The 14182-nt window shown below is 33.5% G+C and overlaps 1 protein-coding gene and 1 pseudogene across 1 annotated transcript; one reads left to right on the plus strand and one right to left on the minus strand.

Moving 5' to 3' along the window:
• Positions 1-7254: 7254 nt before the first annotated feature.
• On the minus strand, positions 7255-10170 carry LOC111307522 (receptor-like protein kinase ANXUR2 pseudogene; annotated as a pseudogene).
• Positions 10171-12818: 2648 nt separating this feature from the next.
• LOC111307175 (uncharacterized) lies at positions 12819-13696 on the plus strand. Its single transcript, XM_022905191.2, has one exon. It carries the CDS (start codon positions 12906-12908, stop codon positions 13503-13505), a length of 600 nt encoding a protein of 199 aa, XP_022760926.2. The 5' UTR covers positions 12819-12905; the 3' UTR covers positions 13506-13696.
• Positions 13697-14182: the final 486 nt, after the last annotated feature.

The raw sequence follows: 14182 nt of genomic DNA on the forward strand, positions 1-14182 counted from the left end.
CATCAGGGTTAAATTACGAAATTCTTCTTAATTTGTATACAAGGATTTGCAGATTAAGCCATATATGTTTGAAAAGCTTATTGAGTCTACTTTCCAATGAAACAAGCGGAATTGAATTTGGAGTTTCCTGTGAATAAATATATAGTTTTTATTAGAAGGTATACAGGCTATTTGGCAGCAGTATATGACGTGGATTTCAAAAATTGTTATAATTAATCTACAAGGAATTACGAGGTGTGCCATATATGGCTAGAAAGCTTATTAAGTCTAGTTTCTAACGCATTAAAGAGATCATAATTCTGATTTGGATATATTGAGATATGACTGTTTTAATGAAAAGAGGTCAGGCTATCAGTATTAATTAGTTAAGTTAACCCTTTGTGTAACTTAGTTGATTTTTGTATAAATGGTCTCAAAAAGGGTTGATTAAATTTTGATCTGTTGAAATGATCTTGGATAGGCCATTAATTATTTTGAGGGAAAAACTAAGTGGTGGAATCGAATGGAGGTAAGTAGAATCTCACACACTTTGCTTGTTTTCGAATCTATGTATATATATATATGTTTCTAAATGAATGAATATTTTATTTCTTTATTTTCGATGTATGAAAATAGGATCAAGCATATGATTATTTTGTGTTTTTTTATATAAACGATGGATCATGCTTATAAATGAAATGAGAAAATGATTTATATTTAAAGAATAATTTTATGATAGCTACGTTTTTATATCCCTGGAAAGTGGGATCATCGACACCAGAACTAGATCTATGACCCTGGCTAATGGGTAATAGTAGTTAGCAAAGACATGCTCATACGACCCTGGCTAATGGGTAATAGTAGTTAGCGTAAATCCTGGCTAATGGGTTACAATAGTTAGCAATGATCATGAGAATAAAATTATCGATATGACCAATGTCACAAATTATAGCAGTGATCATAGCTAACGATTTGAATGATAATAATGATTTATGATGATTTTTAATGATTGATCCATGATTTGGTTTGATTATGATATTTGAATGATAGCATATTTTACAATGATTTATGAAGTGACATATTTTGACATTGATTTATGAATTTATAAAATATTTGACAAAACGATGATCTTGAAATGTTTTGATATTATGATTTGATGAATGTTTTGAATGATCTATATGATGTGTAAGAAAACGATGCTTGATCTGATAAGGTGTGTGAGCCTATACTTACTGAGCTGTGGTTTGCTCATTTCTCTTTTACTTTTTCTTTACAGATGACTAAGTGATAAGTTTGGTTAGTCTTGTGTGAAGCTAGAAGATGAAATGGAAAAGATCACTTAGTCGTCGAAGAATATGTTGGCCAATGAGATCTTAAGAGATAGTTTTGTATTTTATATGATTTGTATTTGGATATATAAAGATGTATTATCATATGGATTAAACATATGGATTTTACTTGATAGATTATTTTATTAAAGAATTTTAGAATGTTTGAGAAAGAAGGCTTCGTATTACTTTGAGATTTTTTTCAAGGTAATATGGCCGTGTTGCGTCTTGGTCTCGGGGCGTGACAATACTATCATCCATTAGTCGATCTATGCAAGAGAGAAAAAATCTATCTTTTGTGCATGCTTTGTTCAAGTCAGTGAAGTTAACATACATCTTTCATTTTTTGCTGTGCTTTTTAACCATGATCACATTAGCTATCCATTTAGGGTAATAGACCTCCCTGATAGCCCTTTGTCTTTTTAGGGTAAAAGTTTTTTTCTTTTGTTAGACTAGTTTTACCTCGGGTGTAGTGTGCAGCCTATGGATCATCACCTCGATATCAATTTCAAGCATATCAGATGGTGTCTAGGCAAACAACTCAACATTATTTATCAATAGTTGAATCAACTAATCATTGTGCTGAAGTTTAGTTTCGATCTGTATGTGTTTTTTAGGGATACCATTCCAAAGTGGTATGGCTACGAGATCCTAAATCAGTTCAAGTCAATTTTTGTTTGAGTCTAATTTTTTGTCAATTATCTCTTTTTGTTTGATTAAGTCAAGTTCATTTTCTATGAAAACAGATCCCGACATGATAATCAGTATGTTATTTATAACTTGCTGAATATATGTATTGTAAAATTGGTATGTATTTTTAATTTCAAGTTATATTTTAGCTGGCATATTAGCTCAGTCCAAATGACATGTAATTATTTACATAGATTTAAAAGCTCGATCATCTTTAGAGTTACTTTAAAAAATTAAAAAAATAGAATAAATTTTTTTTGTTCGAGCTTAAAAGCTCAAAATGGCTTAAAAGTATGCTTTTGTCAAGTAGATCTTACGTTACATGTTTTTGCTCATGGTTTTCTACTTCTTTGCTATTTTTGAAGTTTGCCTTTCCTTAGTTCTTTTCGTTTCAATCGAATTGTCAATCTGCTTCCCATTTTTCCTTTTTATTGTTGTGATATAACATTGTTATGTCATGGGCTGGTCTCCCCTAACCTCTCAAATCCTGTTAGGTGTTAGAAATTTTACTTTTAAATAGGAAGCTGAGCATATGAACCATATAACAGATTGGCTAGATCGATCCAATATCATATTATAGGCTGATGAGACGTTCACAACCATAAATTATATGACCAAGATGATAATTTTGGGTTCTATCTTTAAAGAAATCAATAGCTTGATGGTTCTTTTCATCGGTACCTGTTCATTCCCAAATCCCACTAGTGTTACAGTGATCAACTACAATTGATCATCCCTAACTTTCATTTTCTTCATAATGTCATAGTACATAATGTTGGTCAAGCTCCCATTATCAAACATGATTCTTTTGATTACATAATTATACATTATGGCTGTGATCACTATAGTATCATCATGTATGTGTTGGATTGCTTCCAAAGTCTTCCTAGTTAAAAGAGATCGATTTATTTTTCTAGTATTCTTTTTATCGAAGTGCCCACGACCATGATCAAGCCTGGGTTAAACTTTCTTTTGACTGAGATTGAGCTACCTTCAGTGATCACATTAATTACCCTAACAATCAATCTATTGTTATCAATTCAGACTCTTCTTACCTTAACTCATCTTCTCAGACCTCTCTCATTCTATTTTTTGGTTTTTCTTCTCCATCTCAGATGGGTTTTTTTTTGTTTTGTTTTTAGTCTATTTTGGGTTGGCTTTGTCTTCGCTATTCTATAAACCTTCTCAACTAACCTTTCTATATCAAAGGCTCGATGTTATTTTTTAGGTTGATGTAATCTTTAATATTATGGCTTATGTCTCTGTAAAAGACACATCTTTTGGTTGGATTTCTCTTTATATTCTGTCTCAGTGGCTTCGACCATCTGAGGTCAGGATTTTTTTCAATTTACATCAGAATCCTCTTTCAACAAGTATTCGGTGCAGTGTAGTTCCTTTCTCTGCTGGGGCTTTTAGCCTTATGTTATCTCATTTTTAGAAAAGAATTGTAGAAATCTTTACCTTTTTTATAATCAAAGAGAAGGAATGAGCTTTTCTCACCTTGGTTGTTTCTCATTGTAACTTTAGCATTTATATATTTTTTAGCTATCAGTAGGACATCAGCCAAAGTTTTAGGTGGTTTTAGCTACAAGGTTAACTTCAGGTGGTATTCTTTATGATTGAGTCCACTTGTCAAGGCAGTTACAGTGATCATTTTCTCTTTGCCCCAAGTCTTTAACCTGCAAAACTTACACATTAAAACACGTGACATAGCTCTCCAGTGATTCATTGTGACCTTAGTGGATTAACATCAGACTTAAAGTTGTCTTTTTACTTTTTTGACTACTTACAAATTAAGATAGAAAAAATGGTTGAGCTTTTTAAATGTCGTTGTCATAACGTCTAGATTCGGGGATCTATCGTTAGATATTGACTTAAAGGAGTCGTTAGTAATCTTTTTTATCTATGTGTGATTAGCCACCTAAGGAATTTATCCTTTCAGGAAACACTTAAGTTTAAGGGTCCCTAAAAGAATAGGTTCAGGTCTACTAACCAGAACAGGGTTCGGGAGTTCGGTTAAGTGTGAGAAAGATTATAGCACCCTCACAACGCTCATCGAAAGATGATACCAGCTTAATTTTATGTTATCCAATAAGCCTTAAAAATTTACCAAATAATTAATTATTAAAAATTATTCTCAATTGACTCTAATACTTTTAGCAAAAAATTGAAAAAATTCCCTCACCTCAAGAGTATGCAAGAAAATTATTGTTTCACTTGCAGAGGCTTCATCGTCGGATTATTTAACATTAAAAAAAATTCAAGAAAATAAAAAGAAAAGAAAAAATGATTGCTTTTGTGCAGAAAAAATTGATACTTTCAACTTCTCCCCAAAATATTTTTTAGAAACTTTAATTTCAAGGAAAATTAATACTTTCAACTTTTTCTCAAACATCCATTTTCTGAAAACTTATTTTTAAGGAAAATTGATACTTTCAACTTTTTCTCAAAAATATTTTTTGAAAACTTTAATTTCGAGAAAAATTGATACTTTCAACTTTTCTTCAAAAAAACTTTTTTTGAAAATTTATTTTTAAGAAAAATTGATACTTTCAATTTTTTCCCAAAAATATATATTTTTTGGAAACTTTAATTTGGAGGAAAATTGATACTTTCAACTTTTTCTCAAAAAAAAAATTTTTTTTAATTTATTTTTAAGAAAAATTGATACTTTCAACTTTTTTCCAAAAATATTTTTTGGAAACTTGAATTTCGAAAAAAATTGATATTTTCAACTTTTCCTCAAAAAATATTTTTTTTGAATTTTATTTAAAGAAAGTAAAATAATAAAATAAAATAAAATAAAAATAAGGAAAAGTAAAATAAAAATAAAAATAAAAGAATATTAAACAATTCTAATCTAATAATAATAATAATAATAATAATAATAATAAATAAATAAATAAATAAATAAATAAATAAACGAAAAAAAAAAACATGGGAACAGCTATTCTGAAAATTTTCGTCGAAATCTGAGTTTTTCGCTGGAAGTTCGTCGAAAAGTTGATCGATTTCTGAAAATTCTTGTCGAAAACTAGGTAGTTGGCCGAAAAGTTCAAACTTAGCCGAAAAAGTCACCGAAAAATTCAACCAAAATTTGAAAAATTTTCAAAAATTTTCAAAAAAAAAAATTCGTAAAAAATTCTTCAAAAAATTTTCACCGATTCCTAGTACTATTCTAACCCACAAAAACCTTTTTTTAGCTTCCCTTTCTTCTTTATGTCTGTCTTTTTCTGTGTGTTTACTTCTGTTCTACCAGCACCTATTTATAGGGATTGATAAAAAGAGTTTCTGATCAATCTCAACTCTTTCTGAGATTTGGATTCAATCTTTGAATCCAATCCCAACTCTGTCAATTCCCAAATCATAGCCAAATTCATTTTAAATTTTTATCTTAATCTTAACCGAAAATTAATCAAAATAAAAAGATAAATATATTAATAGATAATAACAAAAAAAAATAATTAGATAAATAAAAGAAATAGATAAATAATAAAAATATTAATGGATAGAAAAATATATATTAAATAATAAAAATAAAAATAAAAGTCTATTGGGGCCAACTAATTGGATCCTAAACCGAGTCCAATAGGCTTAGACCTAAATCTTATTGGACCAGGCCCTATGGGCTTAGGTCCGGACTAAATAGGGTGTCTACAGTCGTAATTGACCTTTTCCAAGCGACTATACCACGATCGAGCTACGACCTTTAAAGTGGTAGCAAGGCCCTTAAACATCAGAGTTTCGTCTACACCCTACATCATCATGTTAGTCCTATAAAGTTTCAAATGATCGAAAGGGTCAGACGTACCGTTGTATGTTTCTAAGGTCGACATTTTAAACCTTTTGAGAGGCATGGCTCTGTCAATTTCATCAGTGAAGGGCGAGCTTTCCAAGAACTTAAACTCATCTTCAAATGCCACTATTTTTGTTTTCAACTCTTTCTTCATGGCTTGCATCTGAGCTTTCAAGTTCTTGTTTGGTTGGGGTTCAGGATTTGCTTGTTTGAATTTTTGGGTTGTGACGTGTGTCGAGTTATGGCTGAGGTAATGGCAAACGAATGTGTTATAATCCTTTTCTCTGGAGGCCGAGGAGATTTCCATTTCTTTGTAACTTAGCTATCTTACTATGGCTCCTCAGCCAGCGATAATTAGGTTAGACACTTTCAAAACTTGCGGCGGGGTTATGATCTACAACATTTGTTTAGGGGCCTAAATTTGCTTGATCAAGGCCTAAAATTGTTTCATGGTTGGGCCAGTATGTGGTGGGGGAGGTTGTTCTAAGTATTGACTATTATGCATTTCTATTCCTGCCAGGATGGCCATCTCTCATTTTTCTAAAGTTCTCTTACTTGATGGCATTATTTTGTACTCAACTAGTGAGTGGAAAAGGAGGCCCCTACCTAGTGTGTCAAATATTTGTGCCGAACTCCGATCTCAAAATACTCCTAGAAAGACAAAAGAAAAAGACGGTTAGAGTTAAAGATAGGGAGTGTTCCTTACGTTTATACTCAGATGCGTAAGTCAAAATAGGTGAGGTAGGAATGAGAGTGATAAGGAGAATTAGGAGTAGAAGTAACTTACCTTAATAGTGCTTGGACTTTCATATTTAAAGATAAGTGACAAAGGATCATTTGAGGATAATAAGGACAATGTCGAGCTAATGTGGCATTGAGTTTGAGTATGTTAAACAAACCTGACATATCAGGTTGGCACAAATGTCGAAATTATCTTTGGTTATCTATTGAATGCTTCTAACATGAAAAAAGATCACTATATTTTTCTTACGGTTAAATACCCCCAACAATTACATCATAATAAAAATTGTGAGAAATGGTAGGACAAACAAAATATAAATGGATTTTCAATCATGTTCAAATACATGCGTTGACAAGAACAAGGAAAAAAAAAACATGGATAATGTTCGTACATAAGTTGTTTATGAAGTCGAAATCTTAGGACAAAATGCTGATAATGGGGTTAAAGCCCTAGACGATGCATCTGTTGCACTTGCAAATCTTTATTCAGTTACATTCAGATACTGATTTGGTTACATTTGGATTCGGACTAGCAGGAAAAAGGAAAAAAAATTATAATATGAAAAATAATCACATCAAATGATCATTTTCCATTTGTTCCTGGACAGCCCTGGAATGAACATCATTAACTAGAAAAATATGCAATGAACTTTGCAGGTCTTTGTACTGCTTAATAAATGCTTCATGTCTAAGATAGAAGTTTAGTTTAGATTGTGAAACATCAGAAGACGTCAGATTCATAATAGCAATTAAAAAAGTCCATCAGGATTCAGGAAGATTGAGTAGAAGACAACTAGGATAGAACAAAAAGTATATTCTGGTTTGGTTCTTTTACTCTTCAATTTCCGTGTGAAAGGGAACATGCTTGCCTAAGGGGAAAATTCAATAACTGAATCTGAGAGCCCGGCAGAGTTATATCAATGGATGGCAGAGTTATATCAATGGATTTTTTTATACAAGAATCTGAGAAACTTTGGAGGTTCAAATAACTAGTCTGCAGCAGCTCCAGAGGAGAGAAGAAATTAGAAAAAGCACAAGAAAGAAGAATCAAAACTATTATTATGTATTATCTTCCTTTCTGATTCACTGACTGTGAGAAAACAACACTTGGGTTTAAGTCATAACTTCTTTGTTTGCTCACTCCTCATCAATGTTAAGCATTTCTGTATGTGTAGCTTAAGCCTTATTGGCCTTTTTTTCAGCTGCCACCACCATGCCTGGATTTTTCTCCAATTGAAGGGAAAACTCAAGATTCCACAGCACATCACCCATTGAAGGGCGATCAATCCCATGATTGGATACACACTTTTCAGCTGTGTCTGCGAAATTCTTAAGGTTCTCAGGATTAATCTTTCCCCTAAGATGTGGATCAATGATTTCATGGAGAGTTCCCTTCCTTTGGCAGTGTCCAGCCCAATCAGCCAAACTAGCTTGTTCCTTTGGCAAGTTTGCATTCAATGCCGGTCTTGCACACAACACTTCAAAAAGGACTACCCCAAAAGAGTAAACATCGGATTTTTCAGTCAATTGTTGCCTACGGAAGTATTCAGGGTCCAAGTAACCAAAACTACCTTTCACCATTGTACTAACATGACCTTGGTTAAGATTTGGACCTGTTTTTGACAGTCCAAAATCTGAAACTTTTGCCACCCAATTCTCGTCCAATAAAATGTTTGTAGTTTTAACATCTCTATGAATGATTGTGTACCTGGCACCAGTGTGAAGATAGTGAAGTCCTCTTGCAGCTCCAATGCATATTTCCAATCTTTGCTTCCATGACAAGGGATGTTTATTGCTCTTATAAAGGTGCTCCCTTAAAGTCCCATTAGCCATGTAATAATATACCAGAATCATCTCTCCATCTTCTTCACAAAACCCTATCAAGGAGACCAAATGCCGGTGTCTCAGCTTTGAGAGCATCTCGATTTCAGTCTGAAATTCATAAACTCCTTGTTCTGAGGAAGGGTTTGATCGTTTAATAGCAACGTTTGTTCCTCCATCTATAGTACCCCTATAAACCTTGCCAAATCCTCCAAGACCAATAACCTGAGATTCATCAAAGTTTTTGGTGCCATGTTTAATCTCCCATAAGGAGAAATGCCTGCAGAGACCAGCTGCAAGACTTGAAAGATGGCTATCGGTATTGCTTTTTCCCGATATTGTTGATTTGCTTGTTGATGTGTGGGAATTGCCATAAAGCGGCAACCAATTGCCCATTTTACAGTCCTTACCAACATTGTTCTTTTTATTAACAAAAACAAATACAGCAACCACTAAAACACAGCCAGTAAGCCCTCCAGCAACTCCACCAAGCAAAGGGCCAACTCTAGACGCTGATGGAGAGAATTCTTTTTCTGCTGCTTCTGCATTAACAAGCATTTCTGATGGCACAGGATTAGGGCCAGCCAAATTTGCATCTGTGTCATTCACTTTGAAAACCTCCAGTCCATTAAGAATTGCATCATAGTATTCAGGCTTCATCGATACAGTAGGATGCAATGCCACCCATATCTCATCATCTCCGGATTGATCGGTAACATAGGCTGCGTAATCCTTATAAACTGGTATTCCCTGAGATCCTGCCCAGCCAATGACATCGGCCCCGCTCTCCGCTGTTTGATTGTTAACAAAAACATCAAACACTCTTTGGTTAATTTTGGTAACCTGATACTCACAAAAATGTAACCTAACAACATATGTGAAATTTGCATCAACCTGAAATACCCAAGTGAGATTATAATTTTTGTTAACTTTTGGATCTGGCCCCATTGTTCGTGCAGTACTGTACACATTCAAAGGTGCAATATCTTCTGTTACATCTTTTGAATATTGAATTCTAACATTTTTACCTACCTCGGAGGTGACACCAATTGCAGCACCAAACAGATATGGTGAATCATCGTACCATGTTCGTGTAAGCCCAGAGTCATTGTTTGGAGCAATGGACTGTCCACCTATATTTATCCTAAACATTGTTTGCAAAGAAGAGCTTTGAACATCAACAAATTGATCACTATATTCAACCAAAACAGCAGGCTTTTTGAATATATCAGGCATAGGAATCACTTCAATGCCATTGATAAAAGCGTATGATCCACTTTGTTCAGTAGAAGGAGTGATAGTAACATTGAGATCACCGGATTCGACAGGTGTTAGAGAGAATTCTCTAGCAATATAGGCCAGTGTAAGAGCTTTTGCTGTGATGGAGGCACTGAAATTTTTCAGAAGAGTGAAGCCATTCGCGATAACGGAAAAGTAAGCCATGGATGGATCAAGATTGTTATAATTAGACGGGTAAAAATGGAGCCTGAGCCAAAGGCGGGTCTTAGGAGAAACAGAGAACTTGTATGATGATGTTGATCTGAAAATTCTTACATTCATGTATGGCACTGTAGATGGCAAGGAAGGGTCCTGGAATTGAGCTGTAGCTGTTTCTGAATTACCAGAAGAGGCTAGAAACTTTATGTCAGGGCTCCATTTTCGCCCATCTGCATCTGTACCATCACTTCCTGATGCACCACAAGAAAGGATATAGGAGAAAGATTTTGATTTAGAGCTTCCACTAAGAACATGAATTGAGTTCATAGTAAAAGAAAAGTAAAGAACAAAAAATACGATTTGGATTGTGGATTTCATGTTTGGATTGTGAATTATTTTAGAGAAAGTGCGAGAAATGATAGAGATAAAGGAATATACAGAACAAAAAACACAGTACAAGAAAACAAGGGAGCAAAGAAATGAGAGATTTTCCTTTACAATTATCAAAAATGAACGTGGAGGATTCAATAAAAAAGAACTTGTTAGTATTTCATAAATTTAGTTGCAATTTTCAGGTTGGAATCAAGGAGGTGAAGACGAAGGAGCAATTTCTTACTGTTATTTGCGTTTCAAGGATCTAGGGGACGTTAAAACAGGAGTGGTGATTAGAGTATAACGGAAATAGAGAAACGGCAAATTTACACTTCATGCTTGAATGCGTTCTTATAGATGGGCAGTTGGCTTTTCTTGAGCTTAGGCTTTGAATTTCCAAATCTTTACCATGTCTAAAACTGCCTAGCTTTTACATCAATCCATTTTGATTGTTTCATATATCTTTCTCATAACAATTCGAAAATGCCAAACATTTTGAATCTTAATCATTAAAATTAAAATTTTAACATTTTATTAATCACGATAGAAAAAAACTTATTCTAATGCTAATAGTGTACCCTTCCTTGCATGAAAGTTAATAATATAAACGTTCGTTCGTGTCTATGATAATTCTGTATGATAATACTTGTAAAAGTGTTGAATGAATGCTGATAGACACAATTTGAACTCTACCACATTCAAAGTGCATTTTCTTTTCCTTCTTCATATAGGGCAGGGCTACCGGCTAGTGGCTACATTATAGTTAACTGTAATGGTAATGCGCAATGAATGTATATTCAATTATACAGTTTTAAGCAATTGGTATTATTAGCGGTAATTTTCATTTACTTGACTTTAAAAGTTGGTTTTTTACTTTTTTTTTTTTTTTACCATCTGACATATGATTTGTTAAGGTGTTATCAAGCTTAATGTAACTGTCAAGCATTACTAAATAAAATGTTTATTTTTTACTTTTTCTATGTAAAAAATCTTTATTCTACCATTAAATTTGTAACTGTTAAGCCTTGTTGAAATGTACCAACAAAAAAAAAAAAACCCACCCTCTTGCCAATTGCCATGTTCTGACCTTTTTCTTTAGTCATTTTTTTTGTACAGATTTGGATCATTGAAATATTGCCTGAAGACCCGAAAACGGGCTGTTATTTTTCTGCTGGAAATGATATTTGTGTGGTGAAATGGACCTGAATATTGCCTAGTTTCAGAGTTTTGAGTTTGCCTAATGAGCTAAGGATTAGGCCAATTGACCCAAAAACTAAAAAAAATCATGTAGCCCCCTACCGCTGAATTTTGTTAAAAAAGTTATCCATCTAACCGTTGGTCGCTCCGCAGCCATGGTTTTGAGCTGCTTCTCCTGCAATTCTCCAATTCCTCCTCAACATCAGGGTCTGTTCTTTTCTTCTCTTCTCTTCTCTTCTCTTTTGCCCTTTCTTTTTACAGTTGGAAGAGAAACTCCTTTGTTTCTTTTTCTGTGGTTTCTCACTTCCATATATAGTCTGTTCTCTCTTGCTGTAGTGAATTTGACATTTGGAAGCAAAAGATCTCGTGAAAAACATTGTCAAATCAATTGGGATTCCTTCAAAATCATGTTCCCCACACCAATCTCTCCAACAGTGTAACTGGGTCAAGCTTATATGTGGTGCTAGCTTTAAGGTAACTATGATTCTAAGCCTCCCTTGTTTACACTCTAGCTGGAGGTAAAAGAAAAAAAAATCTAGAAGCCAAGTAGCAAATGTGTTATGGATGCTCTAACAGAGTAATTATGAAACTTGATTAATTGTTAAGTGGAGATATAACTAGGGGTGAGAAAAAATTTTTGATAAAATCGAAACCGATTTAAAATCTTAATATTCAATTATGTAAGAATTAATTTTTTTTATTTGATTTGAATTAAATTTAAATATAAAATGTATATATTAAATTAGGATCAAATTTTAAATTAAATTATATATATTTATTAGTTTTTATATATTTTTCAATTTTTTATAAAACAAAAATAATTATTTTGTAACTAAATCTATTTAAATATATTAAAAATTATATTAAAATAATATATAAAAATTTTAAATTAAAAAATCGATAAACCAAATAAAAATTTTTTATTTAAATTAGATTAAATCGAATTATATAAAAATTTGATTAAAATTTTAAAAATTTATAATTTTATACATTATTCAAAAAAATCAAATCAAATCTAAAAACGTTTTCACCCTTAGATATGACTATCATTTAACTCTTACTTGTGAAATGTTAAATGGTATAAAATTATAATCATTCATTTATTACTTACAAAAATTGTGTGAAAGAACACCAACTCGTTGAGAAAGCCCGTTAGATCGAGCAGGCCAGAAATGGGCCGAGTGGTCTGACCCATGCTCCTCTGGGTTAGTTTACATTTTACTAACTACCTGGGTTAGCCTAGTTGAGCCTAAATGCAATCTGAATGGGCTTTGCCGTCCAAATGGCCGACAACAAGGAGCAAAGAAACCGCGTAAAGAAAATCAAACCAGTCGCTCATTTAAAACCGACTCACCAGTCATCTTCTTTCACTTCCAAATTTCCATCTTCCCAAGTTTCTCAGTGTTCTCTTCGCGTCATTTTTCTGTTATCAAATCTAGTTTTTCCTTCCCTTTCTTTGTAACAAATTATCTTCTTTGTTACTCTCTTCTCAATATATAAAGGCAGGCGAGAACGGTTGTTTCTCTCATGTTTCGAACACGGACATGGAAGATCAACAAAACACATCATTGTCCTCTTCTATGTTCGAAATTGAGGTTAACGCAACGTTTATCATTGTCAAGAGAAATGCTGGCATTGGAAATGAAATGTTAATGGAGGCGGGGAGGATTATGTCACAGGTGATCCACGAGTTCCCTTTGGAAGATTTGATTAATGATGGCAAAGGTGCCATTTTGGACATGCTCAACTCCATGCGCGTCCCGGTTCAACCGCCCATGGTGGAAGAAATAGCGGCCACCGCGGTTTGCTTGGCGGCTGCTGTTAGAGATAAAGATAGCAAGGTTTTGAGAATGCAGGTGAAGATTGAGGCGATTGTCGATAACGTGCCAGACTTTGGGAATGATGATGACACGGATGATGATGATGAAGGAACGGTGACGACGGTGGAAGAGGTGGTGGAGAAAGTGGGGAAGGTGGTGGTTGAAGGGTCGGGAAAGGATTGTCCAATATGTTTGGAAGAGTTGGTGGTGGGTTGTGAAGCGGCATGCACGCCTTGCTCGCATGTTTTTCATGAACTTTGCCTTGTGAATTGGCTGAACAAGAAGAAACGCTGCCCTTGCTGTCGTTTTAAGTTGTCAAGGTAAATTCAAGTTTAGGGTTAGAACTTGGAAGAGAAGCTGAAAAAGGAGTTCAACGAAGCTCCTGCTGTTTTTTTTTTTTTTTTTTCCTTTTTCCTGGATTTTTCTTTCCTTAAATTAGCTCCAAATAGTAATAATTTTTTCCCTAAATGTAATTTAATATGTATTTCACGAATAAAAATTATCTTAATTATGAATTTAACCTTCTCAAAGAACTTTTCTTGCAAAACAGTTAACTTTCAGAAATGAAGGAGGAAAATGAAAATCATCAAACCTATGGGAATTGTGAAGCAAACTTATTAAGGGTGCATTTGGATATCATTGTGGTGCGATGAGATTTAACCTTTAAATGAAAAATTAACTGGACTGATCTTCCGTTTGGTTACCTTATTTCGGTGCGGTATGAACAATTTTGTCATCCGAAGCACTAATTGCTCATCGAAAGGAGAACCCTCCAATGGCTTCCTCTTTTACCCTTGGATCCAAAGCAATTTACATCAAAATCTGGAAAAAAAAAATCTCAGCTCCTTTCTATTTGGCCTAAAAAACTGAGTTGAGAACTTTGTTTTTTTTCATTTCTTTGTTTTGATTTTAGTATTTAAAAATTGTAAAACAATTTTATTATTATTTTATTTAATATAATATCTATTATAGAATAAATTAATAAATAATAAATTTTATTA

Source organism: Durio zibethinus, chromosome 22 (assembly GCF_047325235.1).
Source record: "Durio zibethinus cultivar Kanyao isolate XHJ-2024 chromosome 22, ASM4732523v1, whole genome shotgun sequence".
In the NCBI taxonomy this organism is placed as follows: domain Eukaryota; kingdom Viridiplantae; phylum Streptophyta; class Magnoliopsida; order Malvales; family Malvaceae; genus Durio; species Durio zibethinus.

Coding starts and splice junctions, on each gene's coding strand:
- LOC111307175 (XM_022905191.2), top strand. CDS start 12,906: ATGGAAGATCAACAAAACACATCATTGTCCTCTTCTATGTTCGAAATT.